Below are 20,535 nucleotides of genomic sequence, written 5' to 3'. Positions count from 1 at the left end.
GAGTGCATGTATCTTTTTCAATTGAAGTTTTGTCTGGATATATGCCCAGAAGTGAGATTGCTGGATCATATGGTAGTTCTGTATTTAGTTTTCTCAGGTACCTTCATACTGTTTTCCATAGTGGTTGTACCAATTTACATTCCCACCAACTGTGTAGAAGGATTCCCTTTTTTTTTTTAACACCCTCTCCAGCATTTGTTATTTGTACACTTACTAATGATGGCCATTCTGACTGGTGTAAGGTGGTACCTCATTGTAGTTTTGATTTGCATTCCTCTAATAATTAGTGATGCTGAGCATCGTTTCATGTGCCTGCTGGTCATCTATATGTCTTCTTTGGAGAAATGTCTGTTTAGGTCTTCTGTCCATATTTTGAGTTGTTTTTTTGTTGAATTGTATGAGTTGGTGTATTTTGAAGATTAAGCCTGTGTCAGTTGCATCGTTTGCAACTATTTTCTCCCATTCTGTAGGTTGTCTTTTTGTTTTTGTTTTTTTTTTAATGGTTTCCTTTGCTGTGCACAACTTTCAAGTTTGATTAGGTCCCACTGATTTATTTTTGTTTTTATTTTTATTGCCTTGGGAAACTAACCTAAGAAAACATTCGTATGGCTTATGTCAGAGACTGTTTTGCCTGCGTTCTCTTCTAGGAGTTTGATGGTGTCTTGTTTTATGTTTAAGTCTTTAAGCCCTTTTGAGTTTATTTTCGTGCATGGTGTGAGGGTGTGTTCTAGTTTCATTGCTTGACATGCAGCTGTCTGGTTTTCCCAGCAGCACTTGCTAAAGAGGGTATCTTTTTTCCCATTTTATACTCTTGCCTCCTTTGTCAAAGATTAATTGACCATAGGTGTCTGGGTTTATTTGTTGGTTCTCTATTCTGTTCCATTGGTCTGTATGTCTGTTTTTGTACCAGTACCACACTGTCTTGATTACTGTAGCTTTGTGATATTGTCTGACGTCTGGGAGAGTTATGCCTCCTGCTTGGTTTTGGTTCCTCAGGATTGCTTTGGCATTTCTGGGTCTTTTATGGTTCCATATAAATATTTGGATTGTTTGTTCTAGTTCTGTGAAAAATGTCCTGGGTAATTTGATAGGGACTGCATTGAATCTATAGATTGCTTTGGGTAATATGACCATTTTAACAATATTTATTCTTCTAGCCAAGGAGCATGGAATATCTTCTCATTTCTTAGAATCCTCATTAATTTCCTTGATTAACGTTTTATGGTTCTCAGCATATAAGTCTTTCACATCCTTGGTCAGGTTTATTCCCGGATATTTGTTTTTTTGGGGGTGCAATTTTAAAAGGTATTGTATTTTTATATTTCTTTTCTAATATTTCATTGTTTGAATACAGAAATGCAACCGATTTCTGAATGTTAATCTTATATCCTGCTAATTTACTGAATTCATTGATCAGGTTGAGTAGTTTTTGTGTGGAGTCCTTAGAGTTTTCTATATATAGTATTGTGCCATCTATATAGCTTGACAATTGTACCTTTTCTCTTCCAATTTGAATACCTTTTATTTCTTCTGTTTGTCTGATCGCTGTGACTAGGACTTCCAATACTATGTTGAATAAAAGTGGTAAGAGTGGGCATCCTTGTCTTGTTCCAGATTTTAGCAGGAAAGCTTTCACCTTTTCTCTGTTGAATATTATATTGGCTGTGGGTTTGTCATGAATGGCTTTTATTATGTTAAGGTATGTTCTCTGGAAAGAGTTTTTATCATAAATGGATGTTGGATTTTGTCAAATGCTTTTTTTGCATCTATTGAGATAATCATGTGGTTTTTGACTTTTCTTTTGTCAATGTGGAGTATTACATTGTTTGATTTGAATAAGTTGAGTCATTCTTGTGACCTTGGGATGAATCCCACTTGATTGTGGTGTGTGGTCTTGTTTATATGTTGTTGGGTTCGGTTGGCTAAAATTTTTGTTGAGAATTTTTGCATCTGTATTCATCAGACATTATAATTTTCTATTTTGATACTATCTTTTGTTTTGGTATTTGGGTGATGGTGGCTTTATAGAATGTCTTTGGGAATGTTTCTTTTTATTCATTTTTTTGGAAGAGTTTAAGAAGGATGGGTATAAGTTCTTCATTTGCTTGGTAGAATTTGCCTGTGAAGCCATCTGGTCCTGGACTTTTGTTTGTAGGGAGTATTTTTATTACATACTCAGTTTCATTTCTGGTCATCAGTCTGTTCAAGTTACCTATTTTTGATTCAGTTTTGGTAGACCATATGTCTCTAGAAAGTTGTCCATTTCTTCTAGGTTGTCAAATTTGTTGGCATATAATTGTTCATAATATTCTCTCTCTTTTTTTTTTTTTGTATTTTTGCAGTATCCATTGAGAGTTCTTTTTCTTCATTTTTAATTTTATTTGGGTTCTCTTTTCTCTTCTTCTTGGTGAGTCTGCCTAGAGGTTTGTGCTTTGTTTATTACCCTCTCAAAAAACCAGCTCTTGGTTTTATTGATTTCTTTTTTTCTTTTTCTTTTTCTTTTCTTTAGGGCCACAACTGTGGCATATGGAAGTTCCCAGGCTAGGGGTTAAATTGGAGCTACAGCTGCCAGCCTACACCATGGCCACAGCAACATAGAATCCTAGCCACTTCTGCGACCTACACCACAGCTCACAGCAACAGCAGACCCTCAATGCATTGAGTGAGGCTAGGGATCAAACCCATATCCTCATAGATACTCGTTGGATTCATTTTTGCTGAGCCACAACAGGAACTCCCTCTATTTTTTTTTTTTAATCTCTATTTTCTTGATTTCCTCTGTGATTTTTATGATTTCCTTCCTTCTGCTGACTTTAGTTTTTGTTTGTTCTTCTCATCTGATTCTTTTAGGTGGCAGGTTAGGTTGTTGATTTGAGATTTTTCTTCTGTTTTGAGGAAGGCCTGTGTTGATATGAACTTTCTTCTAAGAATTGCTTTTGTAGCATGCCATAGATTTTGTATGGTTGTGTTTTCATTTTCGTTTGTCTGAAGGTATTTTTAATTTCCTCTTTGATTTCCTTGTTGACCCATTGGTTTTTTAGTACCATGTTGTTTAGTCTCCATGAGGTCATTTTTTCTCTTATGATTGATTTCCAGTTTCATGCCATTGTGGTCAGAAAAGATGCTTGAAATGATTTCTGTACTCTTAAAATTTGTTGAGGTTAGTTTAGTGCCCCAATATGTGGGCAATCCTGGAGAATATTCCATGTGTACTTGAAAAGAATGTATATTCTGGGCCTTTTTTTTTGGATGTAATATCCTGAAAATATCAATTAGGTCTAATTTTTCTGTTGCATCATTTAGGATCTCTGTTGCTTTATTAATTTTCTGTCTAGAGCATCTGTCCATTGATGTGAGTGGGGTGTTAAAGTCTCCTACTATTGTGTTCCCATCAATTTCTACTTTTTTTTGTCTTTTTTAGCTATTTCTTGGGCTGCTCCCATGGCATATGGAGGTTCCCAGGCTAGGGGTCTAATCGGAGCTGGAGCCACCGGCCTACGCCAGAGTCACAGCAACGCGGGATCCGAGCCTCTTCTGCAACCTACACCACAGCTTATGGCAACACCAGATCCTTAACCCACTGAGCAAGGGCAGGGACCGAACCCGCAACCTCATGGTTCCTAGTTGGATTCATTAACCACTGTGCCACGACGGGAACTCCAATTTCTACTTTTATGTCTTTTAGTATTTGTATGTATTCGGGTGCTCCTGTATTAGGGGCATATAATTAGGATATTAAGTATAAATTCCTCTTTTGAATTGATCCTTTTATCATTAAATTGTATCCTTTCTCTTTCTTTATGGCCTTTGTCTGATATGAGTATTGCAAATCCCACTTTCCTGTTATTTCCCTTCCATTAAATATCTTTTTCCATCCCCTTTCAATTTATATGTGTTCTTTGCCCTAAGGTGGATCTCTTGTAGCAGCGTATTGTAGGCTCTTATTTGTTATCCAGTCCGCCACTCTGTGTCTTTTGATTGGAGCATTCATTCCATTGACATTTAAGGTAATTATTGACAAATATGAACTTATTTCCATTTTAAACCTTGTTTTCCAGTTGATTCTGTGTTTCTCCTTCCTTTCTTTTTCTTTTTTGTTTGGATGATTTCCTTTTATACTTGTGTCCTCTTCTTTTTGTTTTTTGTGAATGTATTGTTTGATTTTGATTTGTGGTTGGTCTGTTTTTCTTTTTTTTTTTCTTTTTTTTGTAGTGCTGCACCCATGGCACATGGAAGGCTAAGGGTTGAATCAGAGCTGCAGCTGCTGGCCTGTGCCACAGCCACAGCAATGCCAGATCCAAGCCATGTCTGCAACCTTCACTACAGTGCATGGCAACACCAAATCCTTAAGCCACTGAATGAGGCCAGGGATTGAACCCACATCCTCATGGATACTAGTTGAGTTTGTTACCACTGAGCCACAATGGGAACTCCCGCCCTGTTTTTCAAGTATGTTAACCCCTTCCTGTATCTGCTTGCTTTAGACCGATAGTCATATAGGTTTAAACACATTCTAAAAAAAAAAGTCTAGGAGTTTCCATCGTGGCTCAGTGGAAATGAATCTGACTAGCATCCATGAGGATGCAGGTTCGATCCCTGGCCTTGATCAGTGGGCTAAGGATCTGGCATTGCTGTGGCTGTGGCGTAGGCTGGCAGCTGTAGCTCCAATTCAACTAGGAACCTCCGTGTGCTTTGGGAGTGGCCCTACAAAGCAAAAAAAACCACTAAAAAAAAGTCTAGATTTTCTTACACCCCTTCCCCACATTTTATGCTTTTTTCGCTATCCTTTTTTACATCTTCATGTTTATCCTTTTGCTATTCCTTGTGTTTATCATCATTTAACTCAGCTTTTGTCTTTGCAAATGAATTTTTAATTTTCCTCTGCTCCTCATCATTTCTAGTTCCTTTTGTAATCTGTGTTACTGTTGCTATCTGTTCTTAATTCCTTCAGTATTTTCATCACACCCTTTTTTAACACTGTGTCTGTTAAGACTTCAGAGGTCTGTTTCATTGCTTCCTCCTTCAGGGGAATTCTCCTGTTCTTTTCACTGGGAATGGTTCCTGTGCTTGTTCATTTTGCTTATATTTTTCTTACTCTGTCAGTTTGGGGAAGATAGTAATCTATCGTAGTCTTGGAGGGCAATTTATATGTGGGAGTGTTCCTGATCCATAGGTATTTTGTGAGGGCTTACTATTTTTTTTAGCATGAGGGCTGCTTTTGGTTTGGAAACTTGCTTGTCTCTTTTCCTTAGTGTGTGCAGGCTGTTATCCTCTTGATAGAGGTGGTGCAGGTGTATGGGCCTGGGTGTGTGCCTCCAGGGAGGGGGGGCAATGGACAGTGCTGTCAGGCAGTGCCTGACAGCCAGGCCTTTGGCAGTGGTAAGGATCTACAAGGAGGTCGGGGTGGTGGGCTGTTCTTGGTTGCAGGGCCCTGGGCAGCAGCAGGGACCCTCAGGGGCTTTGCCAATGGCCGTGGTGGAGTGTGTGTTCCCAGGGAAGTGAGGGCAATGGGCAGTGCTCAGTTTCAGGGCCTTCTGCTGTGGTAACCCCTGATGTGACTTGGGCTGCAAGCAGTGCCAGTTCACAGGACCTTTAGTGATGGGGGCTATGCCCACCTCAGGAGTCCGAAATGGCCGTGGCAGTTTGCACCAGCCCTCCTAGACCGTACAAGAAGCACTTCACTGCCTGAGAGCCTAGGTGTGAACTGAGAAAGAAGTTTCTGTGGTGGTCTCACCCTTCCTCCTCTCACCCTCCCCGACAGTGGCTCCTTGCTTTCCCTGAAGGCCCAGGCCTCCTCCTGCACTCTCTGGGCTGTGGCAGTTAGCTTTTAAATGTGTTTTTTTCTCACCAAGTTTGACTTTTTTGCTCCCTTGTACCATTATAAACTTTTGAAACTCTTTTATTTCTATTGTAAGTTAAATTCTGTCATATAGGAAGATGATTATGAAAAGAATGTGAATTGGATAATTGCATTTTCATTTTTGAAATAACACCTCGGTACCCTCAACTTAAACTTATTACCTCAGTAAGAATTCTTTGACTGTCTTAGGAGATCTGGTAAACATTCAGAATATTAGAGGACTACCAAATGAAACTTTTTTAAATGAACTAGGCCCCTCAAATTTATCTAAAAACAGCACCTCGTTTTGTATATTATCATTGGTTGTAAGTTGTGGGTTTTATTGCTCTTGAACATTCCTAGTAGTAGCATTTTATTGAGGTGTTTTATCTGACTCTGACTTTGCATGAGTTTAGGGAACTCAGGAGAGCATATCTTCAGTCTCCTTTTGCCTCCAGGAATGACAGATTCCCATTTAGAAAAAATAGAAACGGAAAGATAGGCCCCAGACTGAGGGGCACGGTTTAAATTTTCTCCCACGAGATCCCAACATTCCAGGTCTGCAATACCCTCGCCTGGAAAACAAAGTTTATATTTGATCATGGCTTCTAACAATTCCTCTATCTTAGGCTCTGCTACCTGAACCTCTGACTGTCTTAACATACATTTAAGCAATTGAATATAGTGTTTAGTTTCCTGTGATTGATTCTGCCCCATTGTTATCCTGGTTTAAAGTTTCTGCTTGCCTACTCGAGGTGAGGTCGACTCCATCCTCGAGTGCAAGGCTACTGTTTCTGCCGTCTGTAGTTTCACCTTTTCCTCCTTGTGGCAGACCTTCCTTATTTCTCCACTTGTGGCAGACCTTCTCTTCCAGCCCCACGTTGGGCGCCATTCTGCCGTGTCCAGCGCTGCGGGGAAACAGGGAATTCTGGAAGAGGGATGGTGCGGCCTAACAGAACACACAAGACTCTTAAATTTAGAAAGTAGGGGACCAGGAGGCACTCTGTTCCGCAGAAAAAAGCCGCCTAGGCTTTCACCCCTATCTTTTTGTTAAGGAAGGTGGTGAGATTATTATTGATGGCAGTAATGAAGGTGACAAGATTAGTGAGCAGGGACAGGCATAGGCAATGATTCTCTTCTTTGTAATATCAAAAGGGGGTATCCTTAGGACCTAGTGCAACTGTTTATAGAATGACATGGTTAATGCAAGTCCTTCATCTTTGAAGGAGACTCTGTGCTTTAGGACTCTGAGTCCAAGTTATTTGCCTTCTGCAGAGTTCTGCTGTTTCATGGTCTCCAACATCCTTTCCTTTGAAAGAAAACTCGTGTTTCTTAAAAAGATGTGAAGAGTTGCTTGCCCTGCATAATTAGATCATATAACTGTCTTGAAATACTTGGATAGTATATATTTGTGGTATGTAGACTTCAGAGTTGGGACACTGAATGCAAGTTATAGAACTAAAGCCTTTCTTTATAGGTTGCAGATTTGGATGATGAATTTGCTAACTTGGTTTTAGGAGAATTTAGTGAAAATTTTGATTTACTACCAGCTGAAAAGGTAAATTTTATTTTTCATTTACTTTGACTATATTTTACTTATTGGATGTGCTTTGATTCTATCATGGGTGGTTTTTTTTTTTCCTTCAACTTTGCATTCCATTATAAGATGCAGACTTAAGTTTAGGAGGACGCAAAGAAAGTTACTACAAATACAAGTATTTAAATAATGGCAGTGATTTACTATTTTCAGATATGCATTACAAAAATAGAAATTGGAACTTTTTTCTTATAATGAGTCAGGATAAGGTAATTGTTCATTTTCTGCAGCCTTTTCATTGTGATCATTTGCCTAGTTTTAGGTAAATCAGAGATAGAATTTTTTTAATTTACTAATTTTTTCAGGCTACTACAATGATCATTTTTCTCACATCATTTTTTCTGAATCTGTTTTAATAAGAGGAAACTCATTCCAGGTCTTCCCTTTTTTAGTTTTATTTTGAAATACATTAAACCAGAGAATAAGCAAGTAAAATACTGATAATATTTGAGTTATGACAGATTTCTTCAAGGCACTTCTGGTTTTTTTCTGCCAGATATCTCCCAGATGAAAAGTATTTTTAAGGGGTAATGTACATAATGGGGTTCAAGATGAGCCCAGCAAATTCACGTGGCTCTTCTTCATGAAAAGAATTAAAGGAAAATACAAGGTCTGTAGATTAATTTCGAGCCATTTGAAGTTAGAGGTGCAAAAAGTGATTTTTTTCTTTTAAGTGAAATTCCAGAATTTTGAATTTTCTTTCTTGTTTAGTATTTGAATGCATAAATGTGATGTTTCTTATGCCCTATAGTCACACAATGTGATTTCTATTTTTTTATTTTTTTTTGTCTTTTTCCCTTTTCTAGGGCCGTTCCCGCGGCATATGGAGTTTCCCAGGCTAGGAGTCTAATCAGAGCTGTGGTCACCGGCCTACACCAGAGCCATAGCAACACGGGATCTGAGCAGCATCTGAGACCTACACCACAGCTCACGGCAATGCCAGATCCTTAACCCACCGAGCTAGGGATGGAACCTGCAACCTCATGGTTCCTAGTTGGATTCGTTAACCACTGCGCCACGATGGGAACTGCCTCTATTTTAAAAGAGCTTACAATCTAAAATGAAATTGACCCACCACCTCTCTTATTAATAGCTTCCAAGCACACCTAAGCTTTTTTTGGTTTTTGAGGTCTTTTTACATTTTTTTTACTTTGATATCTCACTTTCCTTTGGCTTTTATTTAATGTGCATTTAATTCATTTGAAGAAACTGTAAGTCATATGTCTAATTTCCAAAAAGTTCCTCTATTAGACTATCAGAATTTTTATTTAATGTGCATTTAATTCATTTGAAGAAACTGTAAGTCATATGTCTAATTTCCAACAAGTTCCTCTATTAGACTATCAGAATTAATCACAATATTCAAGAATTATGTTTGTGCACCTATTTTAAGCATTTCTAATTTGTGGTGATTTAGCAATATTTTTATAGGACTTATTGTCATGCTCATATGAATATTACATTCTAGTGGGTGAGTTGACAGACAGTAAACCAATAAATATGCATCTAATATACCAGCTAGTGGTTAATGTTACTTGCAATGACAAATGAAGAATAAAGCCGTAAAGAATGATGGAAGTGGGCTGAGGAGTGCTGTTGGTTAGGGAAGGCATCTAATTCCTTTTTTTTTTTTTTTTTTTTTTTGTTTTAGGGCTGCACCCGTGGCATGTGGAATCCTTGGCTAGGGGTCCAATTGGAGCAATAGCCGCCGGCCTACGCCAGAGCCACAGCAATATGGGATCTGAGCCATGTCTGTGACCTATACCACAGCTCACAGCAATGCCAGATCCTTAACCCACTGAGCGAGGCCAGGGATCAAACCCGTATGCATCCTCCTTGGATGCTGATTGGGTTCGTTAACCGCTGAGCCATGACGCGAACTCCCTAATTCTGAGGTATTTTGGCTGAGACCAGTAAACAACACGTTAAACACTTATTTATACCTCTGCCTTGTAGCTACAAACTGCAATACACAGAGTAACGCTTGCTCAGACAGCAGTGCCTGTGCTTTGTGGAAGTGCCCTGAAAAACAAAGGGGTCCAGCCCTTGTTAGATGCTATCACCATGTATTTGCCTTCACCTGAAGAGCGCAACTATGAATTTTTGTAAGTATGCAAGTGCATAGATTAAATTCTTGAAAAGCCTTGAAAAAGACAGGTAGGCAGTAGATCTTGTTTCACAAAGAGTAGTTGAATTACTGCTTTTTAATAACATTGTTAAAGGATATTATTGTAAATAATATAATATGGAGCCATAGTAATTTTTACCTGAAAGGAACATTTGTCATCTCTTGTAACCTGCTGTGTTCACAGAGGGACCTAAGAATATGTGGCTCTTTTGCTGTGTAAAAGTGTAAGTGTTGATCCTGCCATTTTAGTTGAAAAAAAAAAAAAAAGTAGTATACAGGGGATGTTTGCTAAATAATTTATAGATATGTTTATGTTTATTCTAAAATTCAAGATTTTTCATATGTTTATGTTTATTTTAAAATTCAAGATTTTAAAATATTTTGTGACTATAAGGAAAGGTCCTTTGTTTTACTGTTGTTTTACAATTGTCCCCTAATAGCTTTGTCCTTGGTAATAAATCCTCTAAAATCTGAGTTCCATGGCACATAAGAGGTAGACATTCATCCTCTTAGCTAGGGCCTTAGTCACTTTTCATACCTCTCAATTGGAGAGGCATTATGGTGAAGCATTAGGAGCATGGACGGTGTACTCCCTGGATTATGGACCATGTGCTACCTGGGTTGACATCTCAGGTCTTCCAAGTTGCTTAACTTCTCATCTGTAAGAGGCAGAGAATAGGACTTCTCATAGGATTGTTAATAAGAATGAAATGAGCTAAAATTTATAAAAGCACATAGAACACTGCCTAGTATATGATCAACTCTCTGTATAAGGATTTGTCAAAGTTAAAACTTGGAGAGAACAGTAGTAAGATTAGAGAAACTCTGTAATAGAAGTGTCTAACCTACTTTGAGTCATGGACTCCTTTGCAACTAATGAAAATGTAGAGCTTTTTTCAGAAAAAATGTACCTATGTACAAAATAGGGCAATTTCAGAGAGATTCAAACTTTCTGAAACCTGTCATTGAATACCAATTTAAGGGCATCATTCTCTAAGTGTTGGCCGTGTAAGTAAATAAATTCAAGTCTGTAGTGTAGATGTATGCAGCTGTGCAACTGAAGAGAAAGTCAGAGACAGTGAAAGCAGTAATTGGAAAGTACCTATTTGTTCACCCCATGTAGGGTTTTAAGAAGTGATGGCGAATTCCTGTCATGGCTCAGTGGTTAATGAACCTGACCAGTATCCATGAGGATGCAGGTTCGATCCCTGGCCTTGATCAGTGGGTTAACGATCCAGCATTGCCATGAGCTGTGGTGTAGGTCACAGATGTGGCTTGGATCCCGAGTTGCTATGGCTGTGGTGTAGGCCAGCAGCTACAACTGATTTGACCCCTAGCCTGGAACCTCCATATGCCTCAGGTGTGGCCCTAAAAAGACAAAAGCCAAAAATAAATAAATAAATAAAGTGATGTGATGTTCGTGGGTATGTTTTTTGAGGAGGGAAGTCTCAGCAAGAATTATTTGCTAATAGGGGTAATATTTGGAGGAGATTCCATTGTTTTTAGTTTTGAGGAATTTAATGGTATGATCGCTATTAAATAATTTAGTCCAGTGGAGGAAGAGAGATACATAATACATTATTTAGTAGGCCTGGGTAGCAAAAGTAGATTTGAAGAATCTTTGGAGGAAAGCAGGGTTAAGTTTGTGTGGTGTTTCTGACCTGATCTATATAGATACTTAGGAAGTGTATTTTAACGGCTTTTCTGGAATTTCTCCTTAATTTTATTTATAGGCAGTGGTATAAGGGTGACTTATGTGCATTGGCATTTAAAGTTCTTCATGACAAACAGCGAGGACCACTGGTTTTTATGCGCATTTACTCAGGCATGATAAAACCCCAGTTGGCCATCCATAATATTAATGGAAACTGCACGTAAGTAGAAACCTAGGTTATTTTCTAAAGCTTCACTCATTTCTGTAAATAAACTTTTACTAATATAAATCATGGTTTTACAGGGAGAGAATAAGTCGTCTGCTTTTGCCATTTGCTGATCAACATGTAGAAATTCCTTCACTGACTGCTGGTAACATTGCTTTGACTGTTGGGCTTAAACATGTAAGTGACCAAATGGTTCCTCTAGGAAGTAACAGCTTAAATGTTTAATTAAAAGTAGGTTTTGTCTTTGTTTTTTGTCCTTTTAGGGCTGCACCTGTGACATATGGAAGTTCTCAGGCTAGGGGTTGAGTCAGAGCTATAGCTGCTGGCCTGCTCAGAGCCACAGCAACACAGAATCTGAGCCACACCTGCAGCCTACACCACAGCTCACAGCAGTGCCGGATCCTTAACCCACTGAGTGAGGCCAGGGATTGAACCTGCATCCTTATGGATACTAATCAGGTTCATTATCACTGAGCCATGATAGGAACTCCAAAAGTAGGTATTTTGTAATAGCAAAACCCGACAAACAATACAAAAATGATCAGTAGTGGAATGCTGAATATCGTAGCATCTTTATCAATGTGGTTGAATCTCATTAAAAGTAAATTGCACAGGGTTATAAATAGTATGGATTGTATTCATATAAAGTTTGAATCCGAGTAAAATAATACAATATTTATGGATATATACATGTTTTAAGTTTATATAAAATAATGAGATTCCTGTTGGGTTTTTTTTTTCCATCTGGATTATTGCAGAAAATTTAACTTTATCATGTAAAAAGTGAAGATATTTCCTGAGGAAGGCTTCATAAGGGGTAGGATTTTTTGTCTCTTGTTTGCCAAATGAATTTTGGATATAGTTTGTATGTATGTGTTGTATTGTTAGAATTTATTACATCAGTATTTTGAATAGAAGTTTTTTTTTGTTTGTTTGTTTTGGCCTTGCCTGCAGCTGGATAGAATTCTCTACAAGTTTAATTAGCTTTACCTATGTAAATTTATAGTCAGCTTTTGAATTTGTCTCTCTTTCAACTCTGGTGAAAAGATGGTGCCACGTTAAAATTTTTCTTTGGTGTACATGCTTCTTGGTGGAAGCTGAGTGCTTGCCAACAGCTTACTTTGACCCATGGCATCTTGTTTGCTTGCAGACTGCCACTGGAGACACCATCGTCTCATCCAAGTCCAGCGCATTAGCTGCAGCTCGTCGAGCCGAAAGGAAGGGAGAAAAGAAGCATAGACAAAACAATGAAGCAGAGAAGCTTTTATTGGCTGGGGTAGAGATTCCAGAGCCTGTGTTCTTCTGTACCATAGAACCTCCTTCAATAGCTAAGCAGCCAGGTACAAATGGTCTTGGTGTATCAATTAATAGGTGGCCTGATAATTACGTAGTTAACTGCTTAAGATTTTTTTGTCTCATTGAGTTCAATTTTACAGTATTTATTTGGTGTTTTTTGTGATGGCCTACTTTTTTATTTAAGATGTTTTTTCACTTTTACAAAATTTCATTTTTTCTTATATCTTGACCATTTTTCTTTTATCCTTTTTTTTTTGTCTTTTTGCTATTTTTTTGGGCCACTCCCGTGGCATATGGAGGTTCCCAGGCTAGGGGTCTAATCGGAGCTGTGGTCACCGGCCTATGCCAGAGCCACAGCAACACGGGATCCGAGCCACGTCTGCAACCTACACCACAGCTCACGGCAACGCCGGATCGTTAACCCACTGAGCAGGGGCAGGGATCGAACCCGCAACCTCATGGTTCCTAGTCGGATTCGTTAACCGCTGCGCCACGACGGGAACTCCTATCCTATTCTTTATACTCTTGCTCCTATGGTGCTAACTATGAGATTCTAAGTAATTGACCTCAGGATTGCCCTCCTATTAGATTAGATTGGATAGTAACCAATTCATAACTTATTCAGCTTCCCATCATCATTTAAAAAAAATTTTTTTTTCAAATTAATAAACTTTGTTTTGAGGGGAAGCTTTAGGTTTACAGAAAAATTGAGCATAAAAGAGTTCCCATATACCCAGTCAAAACCCTCCACTCCCTAGTTTCCCTGATTTTTTTTCTAATTTTATTGAAGTATAGTTGATGTACAATGTTGTGTTAATTTCTGCCATATAACACAGTGATTCATTTATGCATATACACATATCCATTCTTTTTCAGATTCTTTTCTTGAAACAGATTAGCACAGGGAACTGTTTCCAGTATTCTGTGATATAGAGCAGGTCCTTGGCCAGTCATTCCATAAATCACAGTGTGCATAATGCCAACCCAAAACCTCCAATCCATTCTCCCCTCCGCATGTCCTTCTTTGGTAACCATAAATTTGTTTTTGAAGCGTGAGTCTATTTTTGTTTTGTTTGTTCACTGATATCATTGTTTTAGAATTCACATATATGTGATATCATATGGTGTTTGTCTGACTTACTTCACTGAGTATAATAATCTTCAGGTCCATCCATGTTGCTACAAATAGCATTATTTCGTTTTTTTATGGCTGACTGATATGCCATTGTATCTGTGTACCACATCTTCTTTATCTATTCCTCTGTTGATGGACATTTAGGTTGCTTCCATGTCTTGGCTATTGTAAATAGTGCTGCAGTGAATATTGGGATGCATGTGTCTTTTCAAATTACTGTTTTCTCTGGGTAGATGCTCAGAAGTGGGATTGCTGGATAATATAGTTGTCTTATTTTTAGTTCTTTTGAGGAACCTCCATACTGTTCACCATAGTGGTTGTACCAATTTACATTCCCACCAACAGTGTAAGGAGAGCTTCCTTTTCTCCACACCCTCTCCAGCATTTATTGTTTGCAGACTTTCTGATGATAGCCATTCTGACCAGTGTGAGGTGGTAGATGTTCATTTTTTGATGTTCATTTCTCTCATCATTAATGATGTTGAGAATCTTTTCATGTGCCTGTTGGCCATATATCTTCTTTGGAGAAATAGCTATTTAGATCTTCTGCCTATTATTTGGTTGGGTTGTTTGTTTTTTTGATATTGAGCTATAGGAACTGTTTGTATATTCGGGGAATTAATTTTCTGTCAGTTGCTTCATTTCCAGATATTTTCTTCCATTCTTTTGATTTTCTTTTTTTCTCTCTCTGCTTTTTTCTTTTTAATGACTTCCTTTGCTGTGCAAAAGCTTTTGAGTTTAATTTAGGTCCCATTTGTTTGTTTTTATTTTTATTACTGTAGGAGGTGGATCCAAAAAGATATTGCATAAAAGATATGACATAAAAGATTTGATTTATGTCAAAGAATGTTTTATATTTTCTTCTAAGAGGTTTATAGATCTTATCTTACATTAGGGATCCAATCCTTTTTTTTTTTTTTTTTTGTCTTTTCAGAGCCGCACCCATGGCATATGGAGGTTCCTAGGCTAGGGGTCGAATCAGAACTATAGCTGCTGGCCTACACCACAACCACATCAACATCAGATCCGAGCCACGTCTGCAACCCACACCATAGCTCATGGCAACACCAGATCCTCAACCCACTGAGCGAGGCCAGGGATCAAACCCACAACCTCATGGTTCCTAGTCTGATTCATTTCCACTGTGCCACGATGGGAACTCTGGGATCCAATCCATTTTGAGTTTATTTTTGTGTATGGTATGTATTCTAATTTCATTTTTCTACATGTAACTGTCCTGTTTTCCCAACACCACTTATTGAAGAGACTATCTTTCCTCCCCTATATGTTCTTGCCTCCTTTGTCATAGATTAGTTGACCATAAGTATATGGATTTATTTCTGGGCTTTTTGCTCCATTGATCTATATTTTTGTGTGTGTGTGTGTGGCAGCACCATACTGTTTGGATAACTATAGCTTTGTAGTATAGTCTACAAAGTCAGGGAGCCTGATTCCTCCAGCTCCATTTTTCTTTCTTAAGATTACTTTGGCTATTCAGTCTTTTGTGTTCCCATATAAATTTTTAAAAATGTTTTGTTCTAGTTCTGTGAAAAATGCCATTTGTAATCTGATAGAGATTACATTGACTCTGTAGATTGTCTTGGGTAGTATAGTCATTTTGATAATATTGATTCTTCCAGTCCAAGAGCATGGTATATCTTCCCATCTGTTTGTGTCTCTTCAATGTCTTTCATGAACATCTCAATAGTTTTCAGAGTACAGGTCCTCTGCCTCCTTAAGTAGGTTTATACCTTGGTGTTTTATTGTTTTTAATGTGATGGTAAATGGGACTATTTCCTTAATTTCTCTTTCACATCTTTTGTTGTTAGTGTATAGAAATGCAAGAGATTTCTGTGTATTAAGTTTGAATCCTGCAACTTTACTGATTCACTGATGGTCTCTAGTGATTTTTTGCTAGAAAATCTTTGGGATTTTCTAGGTATATAGTATTATGTCATCTGCAAACAGCGACAGTTTAATTTCTTTTGCAGTTTGGATTTTTCTTTTTCTTCTCTGATTGCCATGGCTAGGACTTCCAAAAATATGTTGAATAAAAGTGGCAAGAGTGGACATCCTTGTCTTGTTCCTGATCTTAGTGGAAATTCTTTCAGCTCTTCACTGTTGAAAATGATGTTGTTACCTGTGGGTTCGTCGTATATGGCCTTTATTATGTTGAGGTAGGTTTCCTTTATGCCCACTTCTTGGATGGTTTTTATCATAAATTGGTGTGGGATTTTGTCAAAAGCTTTTTCTCCATCTCTTGAGATGATCATATGGTGTTTATTCCTTAGTTTGTTAATGCGGTGTATCACACCAATTGATTTGTGAATATTGAAGAATCCTTGCATCCCTGGGATAAATCCCACTTGATCATGATGAATGATCCTTTTAATGTACTGTTGGATTTGGTTTGCTAGTATTTTGTTGAAGATTTTTACATCTATGTTCATCAGTGATGTTGGCCTGTAATTTTTTTTGTGGTGTTGCTGAGTTGGGACCAGGGTGATGGTGGCCTCATAGATTGGAAGTGTTCCTTTCGCTTCAGTTTTTTAAAAGAATTTCAGAAGGAAATGTTAACTTTTCTCTAAATGTTTGATAGAATTTGCCTGTGAAGGCCACATCCAGACTCCTCACTGTGGCCGTTAAGGCCCCACCACACATCTCCCTCCTTACCTGATGCTACTTTCCTTTTGCCCACCAATATCCAGCTGTACTGCCCTTCTTGTTTCTTCAGTAGAAACCGTTCCTTGCACAGCCATTTCCTCTGTCTGAAATTCTTCTACTTCAGGATTTTACCTAAAAGGTCGTTCTTTTTGGTTTGCGTCTTTATCCAAATTATCCTGGAGAGGTCCTCCAGGTTACCCAGTCTAAGTCATCTTCCATCGCTCTCGTCACCTTGTTCCATTCTCTCCAAACATTTCTGGTTGTTTGAGATTTTCTTTTTCAAAATTCATTTGCTTGTTCATCTATTTTTCCCACTAAAATATATAGTACATTATCTAAAAAAACCAAATATGAAGATATTGTTTATCTTCCAGATTTGGATCATGCATTGAAATGCCTTCAGCGCGAAGATCCCAGTTTGAAAGTGAAGCTAGATCCTGACTCTGGACAAGTATGCGTATATTACTTAATCCTCAAAGTCTTTGAATAATAACACTGGTATGTGTGTGAGACAGAGAGAGTGGTTAAGTGCATATATCCTAACCTTTGATTGGCCTCTGCCTCTAAAAGAAAAAGCTTTCTTTTTTCAGTTCTCTTGTAATTTAAATTTCTAATTATTATGTTGACTGAAGTTAAATTCTCCTTAGTTCCTCAGTATAATTATACCTCACTTATTTAAATAATCTCCAACATTTCTGCATTATAGAATACAGCCTTTTGTGGGATTTTGAAATAAGGTTCAACCCTAAGACAAAGCCTTGAGACCCTTGTGCTAAAACTTATAGAAGCAGCTTTGCTAAAGGGAGGATGCTATCATCTTCATGATGATAGCACAGATAAAATGGGTGAGAACTGAAACTGAGAGATTACAGCCTAACAATGTGAGGAAACAGTCATAAAGATACAGGACTTTACTGAATATTATAGTACAGTAAAAGAACAGATGTTCATTCTGTATCTTGTTTTTAGGAAGGCAGGATATAGTTTATGTAAGATTATAGAAAAAGTTACTTTAAAAGATGGTAAATTTGTCTTTAAAAAGGATAAACTGATTAATTTGAAAAATATGAAATACTTTATTTTCCCAAAGGCCAGCTAAATGAGGTAGCAATTTAATTTAATTGGTCCTTGCCTTTTCCCTAAATAATCCACTTCTTTAACTTTATATTAAATCTTTAGTAATCATGCACCAATTTGTTGTTGTTGTTGTTCCTTATAATTACAGTTTTATTACAGTGAAAGGGTATGAATCAGAACTAGCCAAAAAAAGACACATACATGGCAAAGTCTGGGAGAGTTCTATATGCAGAGTTTTCTTCAACCTCAGAGATGTGTTACCCTCCTGGCATAGAGTATCGCCATTCAGGGAAGCTGACCCAAGTTTTTGGTGTCCAGGGTTTTTACTGGGGTAGAGTCACATACTGCCTATGTGGTTGACCTTTATTCTCTAGTGCCTCCTGTAGGATTAGGCTACTACCTTTACTCTCTAGGTTGTAAATGGATATGACTATTCCAAAGCCTACATCATAAATCCCATTGTTAGACTATCTGGTGGACGAAGGCCTCAGACAAGAAGACACTTCTATCAGGCAGCATCTTGGCCTAGAGATAACTTGCTGGTAGCTGAAGGTAGGGGCCAGATCTCTCTTGGGGTAAAGTTAATTTTTTACTGCACAGATAGCATATGAATAAGATGGGGCAATCAGGGATTCCTTGCACTGTACTCTCTCATACACGAAGACCTTCAGGAATAACCACTGTTGCTTTAAAAAAAAAAAAATGTTTTGATTGGTTTTGATGCAAATTTGGCTGTTCTAACAAGGACCCAAATAACACTGGTTCAAAGAAGATAAAAGTCAATTTCTCTATAACATCAAGGTCCAAGCTACTCTGGAAATTCTGAGTGCCCCCAGAACTATAAGGTGCCCAGAATGGTTGGGAAATAGCCACATGGGAGTGCTTGACCGAGGGGTTAGTCCTCCCATTTATAAGATGTTGCCCTCACTCATGTTTCAAGAAGGCTACATCTTCATTAAGAGAAGGGCTCTATCTACCCTTTCCTTAAAGACATAACACAGAAGTTGGCAACAACATTTATACTCATATTCTGTTGGCCAGAACTTAGCTCTGTGGTTGGGAAGTGTAGTTCTAGTTAGATGTTACCCAACTGATAATTCACCTATCAAGGAATAAGAGAATGATCTTGTAATTCACTGTTAATTGCTTTATTATTTCAATCAAAAAATTAAAAAACATTGTTTTACTGCTTTTAACAAATTATAGAATGGAGTTTCCATTGTGGCTCAGCAGGTTAAGAACCCGACTAGCATGCATGAGGATGCATGTTTGATCCCTGGCCTCGTTTAGTGGGTTAAGGATCTGCCATCGCCTAGGTTGCATAGGCGGCTTGGATCTGATGTTGCTGTGGCTGTGGTGTAGGGCTAGCAGCTGCAACTCTGATTTAGTCCCTAGCCTGGGAACTTCCATGTGCTGCAGGCATAGCCCTAAAAAGAAAAAAAAGAGTAAAAGAAAATTACAGGGGCGTTCCCGTCGTGGTGCAGTGGTTAACGAATCCGACTAGGAACCATGAGGTTGCGGGTTTGGTCCCTGCCCTTGCTCAGTGGGTTAACGATCCGGCGTTGCCGTGAGCTGTGGTGTAGGTTGTAGACACGGCTCGGATCCTGCATTGCTGTGGCCCCAGTGTAGGCCGGTGGCTACAGCTCCGAATCAACCCCTAGCCTGGGAACCTCCATATGCCGCGGGAGCGGCCCAAGAAATAGCAACAACAACAACAAAAGACAAAAAAAAAAGAAAATTACAGAAGAAAGTTTGTAAGTAGTGAAAGATAAAATATATTGATATGCTTTTTTTTTTTAAGCTTTTTAGGACTGCACCTGCAGCACATGGACATTCCCAGGCTAGGGGTCGAATTGGAGCTACAGCTGCCAGCCTATGCCACAGTCCTAGCAGTGTAGGATCTGAGTCACGTCTGTGACCTACATTGCAGCTCACGGCAATGCCGGATCCTTAACCCACTGAGCGAGGCCAGGGATCAAACCTGCTTCCTCATGGAAACTAGTCAGGTTTGTAACCTGCTGAGCCACAATGGGAACTCCTATATCAGACCTTTAATAGTATTTTGTGATAAACGTTAAGTTTTTTCTTTGATCTTTGTTCTCTTCCTCTTTCAACCAGACTATCCTTTGTGGTATGGGAGAGTTACATATTGAAATTATTCATGACCGAATCAAAAGGGAATATGGACTGGAAACCTATCTAGGACCCCTGCAGGTAGCATACCGCGAGACCATCCTAAATTCAGTTCATGCCACAGGTAAATACAACATTTAGACCTCACTGGTTTTGTTTCTGTCTTTCTCTCCAGTATCTGTTTTCTAAATCTCTTAGTTTACTTTTGTGTAAAGCAAGTTTAGTGTCTTCCATCAGTGGAGACAGGTTTTATGTTGTGTTTTTGCTTTTTAGGATTTGTTTTGTTTTAATCATAGCCCTATTTCATTACCACTCATTACATCCTATTGGCTGAGCCACTCATCAAGCAAGTGTGCAGTGGGATGAGCCATGTTAGTAGATGCCTTGTGCCAGCCCTCACTACCAGAATGAGTTTTTTGTTTTTGTCTTTTTGCCTTTTCTAGGGCTGCTTTCGTGACATATGGAGGTTCCCAGGCTAGGGGTTTAATCAGAGCTATAGCCGCCGGCCTGCGCCAGAGCCACAACAACATGGGACCCGAGCCGTGTCTGCAACCTAAACCAGAGCTCCCGGCAATGCCGGATCCTTAACCCACTGAGCAAGGCCAGGGATCGAACCCACAACCTCATGGTTCCTAGTCGGATTCCTTAACCACTGAGCCATGACAGGAACTCCCATGAGTATTAGAATTTGAAGTCAAGAGTTCCCGTCATGGCGCAGTGGTTAACGAACCCGACTAGGAACCATGAGGTTGCGGGTTCGGTCCCGGCCCTTGCTCAGTGGGTTAT

General features: G+C 38.7%; 1 protein-coding gene across 2 annotated transcripts in view; it reads left to right on the top strand.

The window, feature by feature from the left end:
* The window catches only part of GFM2 (GTP dependent ribosome recycling factor mitochondrial 2), a 56,942-nt gene that overhangs the window by 29,657 nt on the left and 6,750 nt on the right, over positions 1-20,535 (top strand). Inside the window, exons 11-17 of one of the 2 annotated variants that reach the window (XM_047778098.1) lie at positions 7,317-7,397; positions 9,393-9,541; positions 11,298-11,438; positions 11,522-11,621; positions 12,595-12,784; positions 16,914-16,990; positions 19,735-19,873. In XM_047778098.1, coding sequence (XP_047634054.1) covers positions 7,317-7,397; positions 9,393-9,541; positions 11,298-11,438; positions 11,522-11,621; positions 12,595-12,784; positions 16,914-16,990; positions 19,735-19,873 — 877 coding nt within the window. The remainder of the gene's footprint in view (positions 1-7,316; positions 7,398-9,392; positions 9,542-11,297; positions 11,439-11,521; positions 11,622-12,594; positions 12,785-16,913; positions 16,991-19,734; positions 19,874-20,535) is intronic. The other variant, XM_047778099.1, reaches the window with a different exon arrangement.

The sequence above is a fragment of the Phacochoerus africanus genome, chromosome 4 (genome assembly GCF_016906955.1).
Source record: "Phacochoerus africanus isolate WHEZ1 chromosome 4, ROS_Pafr_v1, whole genome shotgun sequence".
Classification (NCBI taxonomy): Eukaryota; Metazoa; Chordata; class Mammalia; order Artiodactyla; family Suidae; genus Phacochoerus; species Phacochoerus africanus.
The sequence above is the reverse complement of the archived record's forward strand: the minus strand, read 5'-3'. Positions and strand labels throughout refer to the sequence as shown.